General features: G+C 61.8%; 1 protein-coding gene across 2 annotated transcripts in view; it reads left to right on the forward strand.

The window, feature by feature from the left end:
- Positions 1-14,123: 14,123 nt before the first annotated feature.
- The window catches only part of FOXO6 (forkhead box O6), a 35,737-nt gene continuing 31,298 nt past the window's right edge, over positions 14,124-18,562 (forward strand). The window contains exons 1-2 of one of the 2 annotated variants that reach the window (XM_057383579.1): positions 14,124-14,183; positions 14,308-15,293. In XM_057383579.1, coding sequence (XP_057239562.1) covers positions 14,868-15,293 — 426 coding nt within the window. In that variant the 5' untranslated portion in view covers positions 14,124-14,183; positions 14,308-14,867. Of the gene's footprint in view, positions 14,184-14,209; positions 15,294-18,562 lie in introns of those variants that run through there. The other variant, XM_057383578.1, reaches the window with a different exon arrangement.

The following is an 18,562-nucleotide window of genomic DNA, read 5'->3' on the forward strand; positions in this document are numbered from 1 at the left end:
CCTGCCCAGACCCCCCAAACCCCACCCTGTGCATCCCTGGCAGCGCTGTCCCAACGCTCCTGGAGCTCTGGCAGCCTCGGGGCCGGGACCATTCCCTGGGGAGCCTGGGCAGTGCCAGCACCCTCTGGGGACAGAAGAACCTTTCCCTGGGGAGCCTGGGCAGTGCCAGCACCCTCTGGGGACAGAAGAACCTTTCCTGACAAAGCTCCAGCTTGGGTTCTATCAAGGTTTGGATGGGTAGGATCCTGTGATTCACCGAAGGAGCACCAAGGAAAAGCAAGTGTTGAGCAGCTTTGTCATTCCAGACACATCACTCCTCCTTCACCGAACCAGGCAGGAGTGCGTGCTGATAATCTGGGATCTCGTAATTAAATACCCTGCAGCCTGAATATGGATAAGAAGGCACAGTTATGGTTTTGTGGACTGTGTCACTTGTGGCATTTCTGTGGGTTGGAGYTGCTCTGCTTTGCAACTGAAGTGCTTGTGTAGCTGTTGCGTGTGGCACGCTATCAATCATGGGTGTGAAAAATCCCCCAAGCCACCAGAAAATGGAAACAATCTTGAATGCTCCTGAAGTGAAAGCACAAAGCCATTCCCAAGACATTCCTCCAACAGCGAAATGGCTTTTTAAGGAATCCAGACAGAAGATATAATAAGGGGAAAACTGTACAAAGAAAACCACTGCACCTGCAGCAGMACAGTGTGACAGGAAAATTGAGGGTGGAAGGACTTTGAAGGTGTCTCGTTCAACCTCCTGCTCCAAGCAGGAGACCAGGTTGCWCAGGGAGTTTTTTTCAAGATTAGTCAGGTCCTGAATGCCTCCAAGGCCAGAGGCTGCACAGCCTCCCTGGGCAATTTCCTGCCATGTTTGACCTTCCCCATGGTGAAATTTCCCCCCTGCAGCCAGTTCAGAGTTGTTCTGGTTCGTGTCTGTTGTCTTCCTCCTCCTGCTGTGGAATTTTGCAAAGATCCTGGGCCTGCCTTCTTGGGGATCTCCTTGTGGATGGTTCTGGAGATCCTTCCTGGATGCTTTCTCATCCCCAGTCTGAACAAACCCTATTCCCTTGGCCTCTCCATGCAGAGGAACACGCTCCAGCCCATGGACCATCTCCGTGGTCTCCTSTGGATTCASACAGCTCTGCTGATGGCCCCTGACAGACCCAGAGGAGGAATCCAGCTGGAGTCCGTGACTGTGAGTGGAGGGAGGTTTGAACTCTCACAAGAACCTCCAGCCCTGTGGTCTGGGTCTTCAGAAATGCTCTGTGTGTGCAGGTAAGTACACAGCCACAGAGAGCCAAATGGGAAATCCTAAGGATAACTGATGAAAATCCTGGTAGGACGGAGCTAAAACCACCGTCCTGGAGGCTGGATGGACACAGCAGCAACCAAGGTATCAATGCTGCTTCCAAAAGAGGTGACAGCTTTGTCAGAGCTCCTCCTGAGGGGCAGTGGAGGGGCAGCTCTGATCCCTGGGACAGAGACAGGAACCAGGGAAGGGCTGGAGCTGGGCCAGGGCAGGCTCAGGCTGGAGAGCAGGGAAAGGTTCTTCTGTCCCCAGAGGGTGCTGGCACTGCCCAGGCTCCCCAGGGAATGGTCCCGGCCCCGAGGCTGCCAGAGCTCCAGGAGCGTTGGGACAGCGCTGCCAGGGATGCACAGGGTGGGGTTTGGGGGGTCTGGGCAGGGCTGGGGTGGGGCTGGGTGATCCTTGGGGTCCCTTCCAGCTCAGGATATTCTGTGATTCTCTGACAGTGCAGGCAGACAGCACCAAAACCACAGCACCTGCCACCCCCCGAAAAAACTCCCCGGGGAAGTGGGAGGAGGCAACCTCATCCAGGGTGGAGATGCTCAGAGTGGGGAAATCAGCTTGGCCCTGTCCCATCCCTGTTCCTGTTCCTGTCCCTGTCCCCGTCCCCGTCCCTGTCCCTGTCCCTGTCTCTGTCCCTGTCCCTGTCCCTGTCCCTGTCCCTGTCCCTGTCCCTGTCCCTGTCCCTGTCTGTGGTTTGGATGTCACCTGCAGCAGGTACAACCCGCTGGTAATTTCCTCTCTGGTGTCCTCTGCCCCTGCCAAGGCCCTGTGGACACCTGCAGAGCTTTCCAGTGCTCTCCTTCAGAACCCTCTGTGTCTCTGCCCGTAACCCTCACAYGACGAAGCAGATGATCTGCAGGACCACTCGCTCCCAGTGCTCCCAGTGCTCCCAGTGGTCCCCGTTTGGCCMCATCAACTGGTTCTGGCCACATGTGGGATCTCCTGGGAGCGGGACAGTGTCCCTGCTGTGTAGGGACATCACATAGGTGTGAAATGGCTTGCAGGGGAAGGGGACAGTAACTGTGGTGTGGAGCTCCCCCTCAGCTGGGCCAGTAACCCCAAACAAGGCTGCACTGGCACCAACAGAGATATTCTAGTGCAAGAAATACATTATGCATCTTATATTGCAAGAAATAGGGAAATAAGCTGGGGTTTTGTTTTGCCTTTTGTGAGAGAAACGTGGCCGTTCTCAGGTAATGCCAGAGGCTGTTCAGGTTGGATATTAGGAAAAACTTCTTCACTTAAAGAGAGGTCAGGAACTGGCACAGGATGACCAGAGTGGAGCCACCGTCCCTGGAAGAGTTAAAAAACAGCAGATGTGGCACTTTGTTATGTGGTTCAGCGGGCATGGTGGGATTTGGTTGAAGGTTGGAGGTCTTGGAGAGCTTTTCCAACCTTAATGATTCTGTGGCTGTCCCCTGAACCCTGAGTGATCCCTTGGGATGTGCCACCAGCTGGGAGCTGCCCGTGCCTGAGCTCAGGACTGTCCCCCGAGTGAGGACAGCTCACAGCAGCCCTGTTCACAGAGGGATTTTCCTGTGGGCTCCCATTGTGAAGTCACAAATGAGGGAGCGTGTGGGTGTCAGGGTGGAGGCACWGGAGGTGGAGGAGGGGTTCAGCCCATTTGCTGTCGAGAGGAGGATTGGGGATACTGCCCTGGTGAGCTGCTGAGCTCAGTGCTGCTGGACCACGGTGCTGGACAGGGCAGGAGAGGCTGAAAGGATGCTGAAAGGCTCTGGTGTGTGCCTTCCCTGCCAGCTTCCCACTGCTGAACCAGTTTGCCCACAGCAGTCCGGCTCCTCCCTCTCCATCCCCGGGCAGCGGTGCTGCAGTATCTAAACCCAGCTTTCCCTGGCACAGACACAGATTATCTCACACTCACTGGTGCTTTGAGAGTTTGTGGAATCCCAGAATCGCAAATGGTTGCGTTGGAAGGGATTCCAACCGTGGAGGACAAGGCAGGGACCCCTCCCACTATCCCAGGCTGCTCCCAGCCCCAATGTCCAGCCTGGCCTTGGGCACTCAAAGGGATCCAGGGGCAGCCAGAGCTGCTCTGGGCACCCTGTGCCAGGACCGCACCACCCTCCCAGGGAACAATTCCTTCCCGAAATCCCATCTAAACCCACTCTCTGTCAGTGTGGAGCCATTCCCCCTTGTCCTGTCACTCGAGGATGACCGTGACCACCTCAGCAGGGCAGTGACTCCATCACCACGAGGAAGGTTTTCCCCATGGCTGCACCCCTGGAACAGGGGCAGGACATGCTGCCCATGGCACCCACTTTTCCTGGCCCTTGGCTGGAGCCCATCAACCCAGAAATACCTGGCCACCAGCCCTCTGCGTGGGAGCAGGGCGGGTGGAGAGAGCAACTCGGGCTCAAATCCAACRAGAAGGATTCCATCTGAGCCTGGCTGGAGGCGGCGCTTCCCAGAGGTTGGGTCGGGATGTCTGGGGTCCTCCTGACACTTCCCTGGGCTGTGAGATGCTCAATCCACCCTCGGTGCTGGGGACACACCTGGGCTTGCCAGGGGATCACATGGGGTGAGGAGGAGCTCCAGGGGTCCTGCACAAGGGGCTCTYCTGTCACSCSCTGTGCTCCAGCAGAGCMCACCCTACMAYGGCCCCTTGCACAGCCCATCTYYTGCAAGCTACACCGGSCYTRGGGGAAACTGAGGCAGGCAGGAAWGGAGAGGCTGGGGACRGCAGAAGGTTTGAATTGCTGCAGGSGGGAAGGAAAAAGCAAACAGCAGGAACTGACCCGGCTGTCCCCTCCCCAAGGCTGTCAGGGAGCAGGTGACCACATCCAGCGGGTCCCTGTGGGCAGGGTGGGAGCTCCCCGCCCGGAGCCGAGGGCCGAGGCCGGGCTGTTTGTGTTCGCAAAGCTGCGCAGAGGAGCTGCTGGCGAGCAGGGCTCGGGCTCTGCAGCCACGTGTCGGCCGGGGCGGGGGCCGGGCTGGCCTTTGGGGCTTGGGAGCGGCGCCGGGCTGAGGCTGCAGCGGAGGATGGAGCGTCCGGGGAGCCGAGCTCTGCTCCGGCCCTCTTGGACAGCGCCGAGTTTCCTCCTCCCCGCGGGCAGGGGCCGGGAACGGCACGTCCTCGCTGGCCGACCTCTCCGGCCGGGTCAGCAGGTCCCCGCTGGCCCGAGCCGCAGGAATGCTGGAGCACAGGCCGTTCGGATCCCGCGCTGCTTGACTTCAGCTCATTTAAAAATATCCTCTGACAAATACCTGCACAAACAGGGCAAAAAAAAACAAACCCACCTCACCCTTACGGAAAAAAAAAAAAAAGAAAAAGGGATCTGTAATTTTCCACAGGACTGAGGCACAGTCTTTGGCCTCCCAATCCTTTGGAGGTCGCAGCCCCCTGTGCCGGTGCGTTTGCCGGAGGCTGGAGCGGGAGCGTGTCCTGCCCAGCGGGGTGAGGCTCCGGAGATGCGAGCACCCGCCTAAGGCTTCCCGGCAGGCTCTGGCACCGGCGCTGAGCTGAGCTCAGCCTCACCCCGCTCGCTCCTCGCTCCGCTCGGGGCTGGCCCCTGTAGCCCAGCCGGGCCAGCAATGCCGGCGCTCAGCCCCTTCCTCCGTCCCACTCGGGTGCCGGTTCCACCCGGCTCCCCCGGCAAAGGTGGGCTCCCGGCGGGAGGGTGTCCCTGAGCCCAAASCGGGGCTGCGGCAGGTGAGGGACGTTCCCCGGCCTGAGCCTCAAGCCCAGGTGTGGGGTTTGGAAGCGAGGAACGCCTCCCAGCAGCGCTGCTGCCTGCCAAAGCTCTGGCTGGGTTTCACWGCACTGAGAGATTTGGGGGAAGACTCCCAAAGCATCGACGGGCTGCCCATTCAGCCGGGAAAAGGAGGGGAAGGAGCGACTCAGCACAAAGGGAGAGTGCAGCCCAGGCGGGGACCGGGCACGGGGGCAGCCCGGGTGGGTTGGGACGARGTTGGGATGCCCCTGCTCTGGGCACAGGACTCAGCTCTCCTAGTGAGCTGGAGGCAGCAGCAGTGGGGAGAATCAGGAACCTGGAACATCCAGGAGGCACCCCCTGGGCTGGACACACCAGCTCGATGGCTGTCCCTGCCATGGCATGTGTCCTTGCCATGGAACTCAGCCCTCTGCCTCACAGGGGCACCCTGAGGCACTGGGAGACCCCAGCCCTCTGTGTCCCCAGCTCAGCCTGTCCCCACTGCAGGCTTTTCTGGGGCCATGGCACCACCGGCTGCATCTTTGCCTCTGGAAGGACGCCCCATGCATGCCCCACCCTGCCGGGACCTCCTGCCCTCCCAGGGAAGGTGGAATGCTCACCCCGTGCGGGGTGTGGCAATGGGCATGGCCATAAACCCGCTGCTGGGTCCCAGGAGTGCAGGGTGTCCCCGGGTGTCCCAGGATCCTTGCAGTGCTGCTACAGGGGTGCTGCCAGCTCTCCCTGACCTCGGAGGTGCAGGACCCACCTGGGTCTGGTGCTGTGGTTGGGTGAAGCTCCTTTGGTCACTGCAGGAGCCAGGTTTGAGCTGTGGTGGCACTGACCTGCCCCTTGCAGCCAAGTGTCACCTGGCCACACCAGGAAGGGCTCCAAACTGGCTGGACACTGACCATGCTCACGTTGTCCCCACATCTTCCCCTGCCCCTCACCCCACACACCGAGTGACACCACGGTCCCCCACCAGGAAAAGTGACAGCTCTGCCTCCTGCAGATGCGTCACCCCCGCCCAGAGCCTTTGCTCTYCAAGGGGCACAGGGAGATGGCTGGRCTGGGGCTGGCATCGTGTGGCACCTGGCCAGCACCAAGGAGCAGTGGCAGCCCAGAGCTCTCCTCCAGGGCTCTCCAGGGAAGCAACAGAGACCCTTGGTCTTGCCTGAGTGGCACAGAGTGACACCGAGTGACCACCATGCAGTGGTCAGTGTGGCTGGGAGAAGGCCGTGAGCTCTGCAGCTGGGTGCTGGGTGCTGGGTGCTGGGTGCTGGGTGCTGGATCCCAGCCTGTGCAGAGCAGGACAAGGCTGGATGGCTGTGGAAAGGCATGGGAATACCTGGAGCAAGGGGTCTTTGGGGGTCTTGCAGGATTTGGGACGCTCCTGTCATGCTCCTGGCTGCTGTGGGGACACAAGGAGCTCTGGTGGAGCCCATGGGCAGGAGGGCTGTGCTTCCAGAGGGTGACTGATTCTGCTTCCAGAGRGAAYCCAGCTCTGCTGTCAGAGCAGGARGGCCTGGGGGCTGCACAGGACATCCTGGCTGAGGGGCTGGAGCCTGTCCCAGCTGGAGGAGCTCTGTCCTTGGGGCAGGCGTGTGTGAGTGCTCACATGGAGCAGCGCGTGTGCACCCCGCACAYGTKGGGGTGYCAGGCTGTGTCTGTGTGCCTGTGAGTGTCACACCTATGTCTSTGTCTGTGCCTGGGCTCCCGAGTCCTGCTCCCCTCCCCTTTGGGCAGGGAGAGCGAGAGAAACCTCCAGATCCTTCCTCCCAGCATGTGCTCCTGCTCTCTCCCTCGGAAATGCCGTTATTTATATGAGAAAATATGGAAGCGCCTTCAGTCCCTGCTCAGTGACCTTCAAAACCATCCAGCAAATTGGGCTTGGACGCCGAGCCCGGCCAGATGGCCCTTCTCAAACACGCTGGCYGTGCAAACGGGGTTTTACTCCTGGATCCTGCTCCTGCTCCAAGGCAGCCTCGTGAAACGGCGCATTCAGTCTGTGCTCTGGGAAGGCGGCCACGCCGAGGGGGAGGCGCTGGGGCGCTGCCAGCCCGGGCTGGGGAGGGACAGCGCTGGCGGCCCACAGGCTTTCGGGGTGGGAATTGGATTGTGAAGCTCAGGGTTAAATGGGGGGGATCCCAAATTGGAGGGGAGAGGGTTGGCTGAGGGCACCTGGGGCTGCCAGCGCTGTGTCCAGTGGGATGGCTGGGGGACATGGGGGCGAGGTGGAGGGTGCTGGGGGACACTTGTGGGGCTGGTGGAGATGAGCCTGCAGTGGTCATGGGGTGGCAGGGAACTGGGCCAGGCCAGCGGGGGCTCCTGAAGCCCAGGAGAGGAAAGAGAAAACCAAAATATCATCAGGGAAGGGAAGGGAAGGGAAGGGAAGGGAAGGGTTAAAAGACCTGAGCCTCTCTGGAAACACGGGAGACAGCTGGAAAAGATTTCAGTGTCTCTCTGCTGTGTGTCTGGGAGCTGTGGGTGCCAGCGGAAGGTACTCTTATTTCTGATAATATCTGCTGTGACACACTCAATGTGTTTAACAGTTTTCAGCTCGCTCAGGCAGATGAGCCTAACTAGGAAGCRACCACGCAGGGATTCCGGGATGCTGCATTAGCATGCAAGCTGGAGAGGAGGGCTCCACACGCACAGGGAGGCTGGAGCTGCTGCAGGAGCTGTGCCTGATCAGTCTGAGGGATATATCTCCCAAATGCAGGGCTGACCAAGCCCGGTGCAGATCACACAGGGGTGTTGGGGACACTGGCACAGTGCCAGGGCGGGGGCTGGGGCTGGGGCTGGGACTGGGGTTGCGACAGACCCCATCCCCCTGGCCAGGATCTCCTGCAAGCAGCTCCCAGGCCCTCCTGCTCTGACAGCAGAGCTGGATTCCCTCTGGAGGCAGAGTCAGGACCCCTGGTGATCCTTTGGCTCACCCCCATATGGGTCAACAACAGCACCCACCTGCCCAGTGTCACCAACAGCACCTCCCCCAATGTCACCAACAGCACCTCCCCCAGTGTCACCAACAGCGCTAATGTCCCCAGTGTCACCAACAGCACCATGTGCCCCAATGTCACCAACTGCACCAACCTCCTCAGTGTCACAACAGCACCAACCTCCCCCAATGTCACCAACAGCACCTCCCCCAGTGTCACCTACAGCATCACCTCCCCCCTTGTCCCTCTCCAGTCACCTCCCTGTCTGTCCTGGGTCACCAGTGAGAGGCCCTGGGGGTGGTGGGTGATGCTGGTGGTTCTCTCCAGGTCAGCAGCGCCAGGAACAACGGGCACACTCCTTCCTACAGACCTGGGAAGGGGAGGGGGGTCCTGAAGGAGCTCAGTTGCCCATAAATGCTTCCCAAGGGGACTGGCACTGCCCTGGGAATGCTCTCAATCTCTGGTGAGGGTTTCATGCCCTCACCTGTGCGAGGAATCAACCACATCCCCTCAGGTCCCTTGCCCAGGAGGTCCTTGGCTGATGGGGGCTCTGCCTGGGGGGACAGGGCTGTGTGTGGGGACAGGGAATCGTGTGCCCGGCTCCAGATTACCCTGCGCTCATGCTTGGCCATGTGCCATAAATGGGAGATTAGAGGGAGCATGAACTTGTTGCACGAGATGCCCCATTTTCTGTGCACCAAAGGTGTGTTTAATCACATGGAATTGCTGCCAAGAATTAGCATTGAAAACTATTATTAGGCATTACTATTATTAAAGAACAGATTTTTCCTAAATGCTGTTCCAGAGCAAAATGCAATACCTGGAGCGTGCACCAAAGGTTGATTTGAAATATTACGCCAAAGTTTGATTGGAAATTTTTTGCCAAAGGTTGGTCAGAAATTTCTCACCCAACTGGTATCATATGAAAAATGGAGCCATCAGCTACATGAGACTATTGCTAAAGCATCTGTTCTTYCAGCAAAACTCCAGCCTTTCAGAATGCAACAATTCGGGTTTTCAGCTGAAAAAAAAAGAATCCTTGAAATTTCCCCAAATAAGAGTATGAAAATCTAATTCCACTGTGACCCCCTTGGTTTGGCACGATGTGACCTTGAGCATGTCCATGGAGAGGGGACAAACCCTGCTGCTGTTGGGCACCTGTGCCTTGTGCATGGACTGAGGGCTCAGCATCAGTGGTGCTGGACAATCCAGTCCTGAGGTGCATCCATCCCACCCCACCCCATCCCATCCCATCCCTCCTTTTCCAGCAGGATAAAGGCAGATTTCCCTCCCTGCTGCAATTCTGGGAAGCGGGTCAGGTGCTGGTCTCACCTAGAAACCTGTTCTCTGCACAGGGCTGAAAGTAAACACTGCCTGGCATGGTTTTCCATCAGAAAACAGGGGTTTATTGGAATCAAATCTTTCCCTGGGAACTTGTCGATCTTGCTGCCATTTTCCCGGGAAGAAGCCTCGCAGAATCACTTTGACTTTCTTGTTTCAGCAGTGTCAAAATGTTTATTCCAATCATGTCAAAACACGAAGTTCATTTCAGGAAAGTAAAAATATTTCATTTCGACTTTATCATTTCCTTCACTTAACTTCCACTTTATGTTCCGTGAAAGTACTTTTTAATAGGCGCCGCTTGAGATCTCCTCGCGCCGCGGCGTCCTGGGGAGGAGGCGAGGCGGGAGCGTCACACGTGGCGTTTCTGAGGCCTGAATTAGCATTTGGGGGAATTTTTATTTCACAGGATGYGTGGCTGCACGTGTGGCTTTGCCTCCCGAAGCAGAGCAGGTGCCTTGCACACTGCTGGGGCTGTCTTGGTGCTCCTTCTTTTCCCAGCGCTTTGCATCCCTCTCTGGGCATCCCGTTGGGGTTCTGCCCTGGACTCTGGAGTTGTTGGGATGGTGAAGGGGATGGGGGCTTTGGAGCAGCCCCAGGTGTCAGTCTGGGGAGGATAGGGTAGAGGGTGTCTGTGGGGTGTTGTGGGAATCATTCAGATGGAGATTCCTGCTGGCCCGGTGGGGTGGGGTGGGGTGGGGTGGGGTGGGAGGTGACACCAGTGTCAGGTGAGGACATCAAGCCTTGGCTGTGCCCAGAGCTGCTGGGGGAGCAGGGGCTCAGGCTGCACTGCCCTCCTGGGATCTGGGCCATGAGGAGATGACTGAAGAGGCAGCTCTGCACCTCCTCCTCCTCCTGCTCCTGGTGCTYCTCCTTCTTATGCCACAACTGGCTCCTCTCCCTTTGTGTGGGGCGTGTGATCTCCCAGCTCTGCCCTAACCTTGTTCCACCTGCACCCCTGACCCTTAACCCTAACTCTGGGGGGCAGATGCTGGGGTGCTGGAAGTCCTTCTGTTCACATCATTCTGAGATTACTCAGATCAGTTTTGCAGCAGCCAAGCCCTGAAGCATCCACCAGCCCACAGGCACTGGAGCATTGGAGCATCCACCAGTCCACGCACCCACATGGTGGGCACAGCTCCAGTGCTGCCTGAGACAAGGCAGGCCCAGCCCCGCTCACTGGCAAGGAGCAGTTCATGTGTGCATGGCAGGATATGTTAGAGCTGCCCATTCTATCCCCTCTGAGCTCCTATTTTGCTTTTCAGCTTTGTTCTTCCCACCCTGGAGGTGCTGGATACCTTACTGAGGTTGGGCACATCCATGTCACCACTTCCTCCTTCTCCTGAAGCATGAACTCCACACAATAAACTGAGCTGATGAGTGGCTCCATCATCATCAGGAGCAAATTGGTTCGTGCCTGAGAGCGGGGGGGCAGAGGAGCCCCATTTGCTGGCTGGATGGGCAGAGAGGGGGAAGCACAGCATTCCACTGGACACCTTTGTCCAGGAGCTGATGGCAGCCACCAGCAACAGGACAGAGCAGGGCATTGCATCTGGCAAGGGCTGGCATGGGAAGGATCAGAGAATCGCAGAATATCCTGAGTTATGGCTATAGAACACACAAGCATCATGCAGTCCAACTCCTGGCCCTGCACAGGACACCCCAAAAATCCCACCCGGTGCCTGAGAGCATTGTCCAAACAATCCTTGAGTTCTGTCAGGCCTGGGACTGTGACCATTCACAAGGATGTTGGAGATTTGTGTGCCCAGACCCTGCAGCATGCACTGCCCATCACCCCCTTCTCTGCTGCAGCTGCTGCTCAGCCCATTCTGCTCTGCTCTTTCCCCCTGCACCTGCTGCACCCATGCTCATCCCAGCCTCTGGAAATTCAGGGCTGGAGCAGCAGGTGAGAGGTGTGAGAGGATCTTGACCCATAAAGATCTCTGAAATTCCAGACCCTGCTGCTTCTCCAGGGTTGTGGGCACCTGGCATAGGGCATCTGGGACCTGGGTGTGGGGGACAGAGGAGCTCGGTGCCCCCAGCTCTGCCCCCTGGGCATTCTGTCAGCACGGGGTGATGGCTGGGCAGGGGGCTGCAGCTCCGAGGGGCCGGGAGCAGAGTGCTGCTCCTGATGGAGACGCTCCTGCCTGGTGCCAGGAGGTTGAGTGATGAGAATTGTCCAGGTGCTCGGGAAGGGGGGCTGGGAGGCAGCCCCGAGTTTCTGCTGGGGGCACAGGGTTCAACATTCAGAACAGAATGGAGGATCCAACATCCCCCCTGGGCATCCCTGACCTGCCTCACAGCCGGGAATGGGGTCACCTGCACCYGGGAATGTGCTGCTCCACATCCACRGGGATGATGAGTGAGGAGGTCAGGGATGAGCCTTGGGCGAGCCAGCGATGGCAGCACCGTGGGCTGGGAGCAGCTTGCTTGCGAGGAGCCACAAAGCTGTCCAACCTGTCACCTTCCCCACCAGCGGCCACTCTGCCCAGTGGGGAAACTGAGGCAGCAGGTGAGTGAGACCRGTGTGTTTCTGCAGCATCAGGAGCTGCTAAAGCTCCAGGGTGACCCGGCAGTGCGGGCAGGGAGCRCTGAGTGCCCTCCCCGAGGGGTGAGGTGGCTCAGGGTGAGGGCAGGAGAAGCGCTGCGGGAGCAATGGGGCAGCAGCGGGCAGGGAGAGGCACCCACGGAGCAGCACCGGGTGGGCTGTGCGGGATGCGACCCTCGGCTCGCTGAGCACGGGGGAGCTGGGCTGGGAAAACAAGACGGTGAGAAATGTGGGAGGGTTTTGACTAAGAAAGGCAAGAATGAGGGAAAAAACATCGCCGGGCTCCAAGTGGGCAAAAGGCTGCGGAGAGAGGAGGGAACAAGCGGGACCTTCAGCAGGGGAGGAGGTCATGGGTGTAAACCACAGCGAGGGAAATTTGGGATAAATCCATGGAGAAATGCTCCAGGGAGGAGGGAGGCACACGGGGATGTGGGGGCTGACACCACCCTGGGGTCTGTAGGGTCACGGGGGGTTTTTTGGGGTCAGGTCTGTCCTGAGGCTGCTCTGATGCCATCCTGGCTCAACCCCCCGGCCCAGCAGCACTGGGAGATGTGGGGCTTGGCCACTGGTCCGGGGGGYTTGAGGGGGTCAGGGAACACAACCCCACAATCCCCCAGCTGCTCCAGGGACAGCGGGAGCCTCTGCAGCCACCACTGTCGCTGTGGGTTGTGAAACAGAGCACTCGTCAAAGTCCCGCCTGTATATTGTATTATATTTATTACATTATATTGTATCTATTAGATTATATTATAGTTTATTATATTATTAGAGCTGTCAGGCCGAGCACTTCCAGGCTGGAACCATCAGCTCCTCAGTTGCTTGGGTAACCTCAGGCCGTCCCCTTGTAGCAGGAATGGGGCTGCAGGARCAGGATTGCATGTGACTGTGGCATGAAAGACGTTGCTACAGAATAACTGATGGCACCAAGGGTGACAAAGCCCAGAAGGATGCRGGGAGCTCGGTGACAGCGTTACCCAGGGTTATCCAGGCATGGCRGGCGGGCAGGGATGGGTTTGCAGTGGGAACGCAGAGAGGGCAGSGTGAGGCAGGAGGGTCCCCGAGGTGGTGGGGAAGGGACAAAGGGACAGCGCTGCTGCAGACACCCCTGTCCCCAATGTGTGCAGTGCCAGGGGTGTGTCCTCGGGGGATGCGTGAGGAGGAGGGTGTTGGGGTGCAGGCAGTGAGGTGGGTGCAGGGGCAGGATCAGGCGTGTCCCCAGTGAGTTGTGGATGAGAGGTGCCGGTGGGTGCACAATGAGGGCTTTACACCCTCGTGGGTGCCGGGGTGCCTCGGGCTGGGCAGCGCCCGCAGCGTGCCTGAATCGGGGCAAACAGCGCCGTCCTCCTGYCCTGCCGGGCCCGGGGGATGCGGGGTCCGACCCTGCCCCGGGTGCGCTTCGTGGGCCCGACCCCACGGTCACCGCGRGCCCAGTGGGGACAGCACCGGGGAGTCACCCGGCTGATGGGCCCGGCGGGCTGCGGGCAGGACAGGCCGAGGGATTTGGGATTGGGATCGGGATTGGGATCGGCATTGGGATCGGGGTGGGCATCACTATCGGGGTGGGGATCGCCCCCAGGTGGGGGCGTGGCCTGTGCGGAGGGGGCGTGTCCCCAACAGGGGCGGGGCTGCGGGCAGTGGGCGGGGCCTGCTGGCGGGGTCTCCCCGACCGCGTCGCGGGGGCGTGGCCGGGGTGGGCAGGGGGCGTGGCTCGTAGTAAAGGGGCGTGTCCCTCCGCGCGGCCGCGTTGCCCGGGGTGACGCGCGGATGCAGCCGCTGCCCGTGACGTCACCCGAGGGGCGGGGCCGCTCCCCCCATTCATCCCCCCCGCCCACGGAGCGTCCCGCCGGCGCCCAGCCAATCAGCGGGGGGAGGGGGCGTGGCCGCCGGGCCCCTCCAGCCAATCAGCGGGCGGCGGCGGCCCGGGGCAACAATGGGGGGCGCCCGGGGCGCACGTGGGGCCGCGGCGGGGCCGGGCGGGGGTCGCGGCCCGGGCCGGGCGGGGGGAGCGCTGTGCCGGGGCGCGGTGCCGGGCTCTCGGCTCCGCTCCGCTCCGTCCCGCCCCGCCGCTGCCCCGCCAGGCGCGGGGGCACTCCCCTCCCCCGCCCTCCCCCCGCCCCTCCGGGCCCTCCCCCTGTGTCACGGCGGCGCCCGCATTCGGGAACGGGCACGGCGGAGGGAGGGAAGGAGGGAGCGAGTGAGCGAACGAACGAGCGAACGAGCGAGCGAGCGAGCCGCGGCCGCCCCAGCATGTGGCCCGCCCGCGCCGTGGCGGCAGCGCGGCGGCGGCGGCGGCGGCGGGCAGGTGCGCGGCCGCTGAAGCGGAGCGGGGGGGCGTAGGGGCGAGAGCCGCCCGCCGCCGCCCTCGCCGGCGCTGTCAGGTGCGTGCCGCCCGCCAGCATGGCTCCGCCGCGCCGGCGGACCTAGCGCCGGGCCGCCCGCGGGAGACTGCGCCCGCCGCGCCGAGGGCTTCCCCCGACCTCCGTCCCGCTTCTCCCCGCTTAGGTGCCCCGCCGCCCGGCCCCGGAGCCCGCCGGTCCCTGGCTGAGGATGCCGCCCGCCGCCGCTCGCTCCGGTTCATCTGTTGCTGCCTGACCGCGCCGCCAGCCCGATGGATGCGGCCGCCCCCGCGCCCTGCCCGCCCGCAGCCGCCCCGCTGGCTACCGAGCCGGGAACCGCTCCGGAGCTCCGCGGCTGGTAAAAACCAAACCAAAACCAAATCCGAACCAAAAAACACCCCCCCGCTTCGGCCCGGACTGGAGAGGCGGCCGAGGACCATGCAGCGTGTCCCCCGGCTCGGCGCTCCCGGCGCGGCGCCCGGCACAGCCGCCTCCTAGAGCCGCCGGACCCGGGGCTCCCCCGGACTCGGGGCTCCCCCGCCAGGACCCGCGCACCGAGCGGCTCCTCCTTCCCTTCTCCCCTCCAGCCGGGCAGGGAGCCCGCCTTCGCACTCCTCTCCCTCTCGAGATTTTGGGTTTTTTGTTGTGTGTTTGGGGTTTTTTTTTTGGGTGGAAACCGCCCGTAACTCCGGGGGAGGGCTGTGGGGTGGCAGCGGGGAGGCGACCATGGAAGAAAAGCTCCAGGCGCATCAGGTGGAGATCGACCCGGATTTCGAGCCGCAGAGCCGTCCCCGCTCCTGCACTTGGCCTCTCCCCCACCCCGACTTGGCGGAGGAGGAGGATGGGGGCGCGGGGGGAACCCCGGCGCTGGCGGTCGGCGGGGACGGAGCCGAGAACGCGGCGGCCCCGGTGGAGCGCAGAGTGGCCGCCGCTCCCCCGCCGCCCCCCGGCGCGGATGTGGGGCAGCTCCGCAAGGCCAAGACCTCCCGGCGCAACGCCTGGGGCAACCTCTCCTACGCCGACCTCATCACCAAAGCCATCGAGAGCTCTCCGGAGAAGCGCCTCACCCTCTCCCAGATCTACGACTGGATGGTGCGATACGTCCCCTACTTTAAGGATAAAGGAGACAGCAACAGCTCCGCCGGCTGGAAGGTACCTGACCCCCTGACCCCATCCCCAGCGCAACTTTGCCCTCTCTCCCAAAGGTGTGCCGGAGCTTGGAGGTTTCTCCCGGGGCAGCCGGAGCTTGGTCCTGGCGGGGAGGTTTGGGGGATCCCCGCCGTCCTCACAGCTGGGGGTTTAAGGGCTCGGTCAAGTTTTGGGGAGAGCTGGTGGGTGCTCGTGGTGCTGTGTGCTGGAAGCGGGGTGAGTTTGTCCCTGTGTCACCCGCCGGCCTCGGGCTGAGGGTCGGAGCTGTGCCGCCGTCCCCCCGGGAGGTCAGGGCGAGGGATGGCGACAGGCGACAGGGTCGCGGGTGGCTGTCCTTGGTGTGCAAACCCTGGGGCACAGTGAGTGCCGACCCCAAGTACCGGGGTGCAGTGAGTGATCATCCCCTGCCCGTGGAGCCGCCGGCCGTGCCAGCTCCCCGCGTGCCGGTGGCGTGCCCGGCAGGACAGCCGGAGGGAGGGCTGTCCCCAAACAGCTGTCTCCAGGCTGGCTCGTACCCAAGGCGTCCCCGCTGTCTCAGCCCCCGCCTTCTCCGGGGCCGCGTCCCCCTCCCGGGGGGCCAGGCAGGCAGCGCACAGTCCCCGCGGCTCCAAGCTGGCATTCCCCGTCTCTGCGCTCGGCTGGCACTGTGGGCGCGCCAGGATTCCCTGGCGCAGGCAGTGTTCCCCTCTCTGTCGCTGCGAGCTGGGGCTCCATGGCTCCGGCCATCCCGGCTCCGGCCATCCAGCACTGGCGAGGGCACGCAGGGTGCTGGGTCTGGGGTCACCCCTGCCCCTCTGGCTSGGCTCTGCTCTGGAAAGGGGAAAGAGATCGGCTGTGTCCAGATGGTGTCAGTAAAAAGGAGCCAGTTTCTCTTTAAGTCCTCCCCTAAGCCCTGTCACCTCCAGTGTGATTAGTGTGTTATCAGGCTCCGGGGGCTCCCACACCAGCCTGCGGCCCCGGCACKCATGTCCCGGCTCCCTTGGGATCCAGCCCACCTCGGGGGGTCCTTCTTGGGTGCAAACGGGGCTGTTTTGGGGCAGGAGGAATGGGGGACATGGCACCCGTATCCAGGCTGTGGGAGCTGGTGTTGTGTGGAGGGTGGGCACCCGCTCCTGATGAGTGGGCAGGGGGCAGCCGRTGTCCCCCCAATGCGGGAAGGGTGCCAGGGCTGTGGAGGTGGCAGGAGGTGGTGGCTGAGTGAGGCCTCTCAAACCTCCACCTGGGTGGGGGGGACCTGCACAGCCCTGGGGAAGAAGGGTCTGCCGGCACTCACACGCCATGGGGACAGCAGGGACCGTGCCCTGATGGGGTCTGGAGATGTGTCGGGGCTCAGGATCGGGGGCTGGGAGCGCTAGGATGAGGATGAAGGGATTCCCAGGCAGTCACACGTGTCTCTGGGGGTTTGTGTTGCGTGGTGTGCAAGGGGGGAGGGCAGGCTCCGGGTCCAGCTGCTGTTGGGCACCTGGGTGGTTTTCAGGGGCTCTTCTTGCTGAGGTGAGCTCCCCTGTGTGCACCCCTCCTGTGTGCACCCCTCCTGGGGGGTTCTTCCCTTTGCTGGCCCCTTTCTGGCTGGGAGTGCCCTGCCGTGGCTGTGCCTGGGCTGCAGGCAGGTGGCTTTGCTGCCTGGGCTGCACTGCTGGGGCTGCTTCCCTCCTGGCAGCCTCCTGTGCCCCCTTGTTTGCTCTGGGGTTTGAAGCCTCCAGCTGGGCTGGGGAGTGACCAGTGAAGTGCCCTGCCCAACCTGCCCGCACTCCGGGCTGGGCAGAGCGGGGTGTTTGGGGTCAGAGTGGGGTGCTGTGGGGCAGAGTGAGGTGCTGTGGGGTGCCGTGGGGCAGAGCAGGGTGCATTGGGGCAGAGCGAGGTGCTGTGGGGCAGACGGGGGTGCCGTGGGGCAGGGTGGGGTCCGTTTGAGCAGTGCAGGGTGCCGTGGGGCAGTGCAGGGTGCCGTGGGGCAGAGTGGGGTCCATTGGAGTAGTGTGGGGTGCATTGGAGCAGTGAGGGGGTGCCGTGGGGCAGAGGGGGTGCCGTGGGGCAGAGTGGGGTGCCCTGGAGCCTCTCATGGGTGCTGCTGGTGCCCAGTCCCCCGCTGGGGCCAGCAACTGCCCAGTGTGGGAAGGAGAGACCCCCTTTGCGTGGTGGTTTCGTAAGACACCATCGTGACAGCTGTCCCCTGCCCTGAACCCCTCGGTGTCCCCTCCCCTGGGTGCCCCAGAGTGCCGGGCAGTGGGTTTGGGGTAACGAGGTGCTGTGGCTGACTGAAGAATGCCCGGTGATGCCGCGTCCCTGCGGCCCCAGGCCCTGCAGCCTCTCGCTGCCCAGCAGAGCCAGAGCCAGGTCCCTGCTGCTTCTTGGGCTGGTTCCTTCCCAGCCCCCTCGTGCTGGACAGAGCAGGATGGGGGGATCTGGGGCCTGGCCAGTGGCCCCAGGGCACYGGCTGTGCCRCTRCTCTGGCAGGAATTTGTAGGACCAYGGAATGGGYTGGGTTGRAAGGGACCTCAAAGCCCATCTCATGCCACCCGCTGCCRTGGGCAGGGACACCTTTCCAGAGCCCAGAGCTGTGTTCAACCTGGTCTTGAGCACTTCGTACCCTGCCCTGCTCTGCTCTGCTCTGCTCTCTGCCCTGCTCTGCTGCTGGAGGGACCTTCACTGCTGGACCCCTTCCTGCATCCAGCTGGCTRTGGGCATGCTGAACCTGCACCTGACTGTGGTGTCCGATGTGTCTGTCAGGAATGTGTGCCCCAGGTTGTCTCTTGGAAGGAAATGCTGTTGGCAGGGGTTGCATTTTGGGGTCAGGCCTCTCCTTCCCCACCAGACTGCACATTGCATTACATGGTTTCATAAAATCACAGAATCATGGAATGGTTTGGGTTGGGAGGGAGCTTAAAGCTCAYCCTGTTCCAGCCCTGGCTATGGGCAGGGACACCTTGCACTGTCCCAGGGTGCTCCAAGCCCCGTCCAATCTGGCCTCGATCTCTTGCAGGGATGGGGCAGCCACATCATCCATGGTGAGATAAACTGAGGGACAGAACCCAAACACCTGGGCTGTGCCCAGCATCGGGACCAGCACCCGAACCTGTGTGGGTGCGATGGAGAGCAGAGGGGTGCTCTGGCTGCTGATCCCCAGCATGTGCATCCCCCGTGGGCTGAGCTGGYGTGTTGGGCTCGTGCACCGGGAGCTGCTGCTGCTGCTGCTGCTGTTTCCCGATGCAGGGCAGCGGGCGCCCGCTGACTGACAGTTCTGCTTAATTAGGGAGTTGTTATTTTATCAATTC

The sequence above is a fragment of the Malurus melanocephalus genome, unplaced genomic scaffold (genome assembly GCF_030028575.1).
Source record: "Malurus melanocephalus ecotype Western Australia unplaced genomic scaffold, MMel_1.1 scaffold_641, whole genome shotgun sequence".
In the NCBI taxonomy this organism is placed as follows: Eukaryota; Metazoa; Chordata; class Aves; order Passeriformes; family Maluridae; genus Malurus; species Malurus melanocephalus.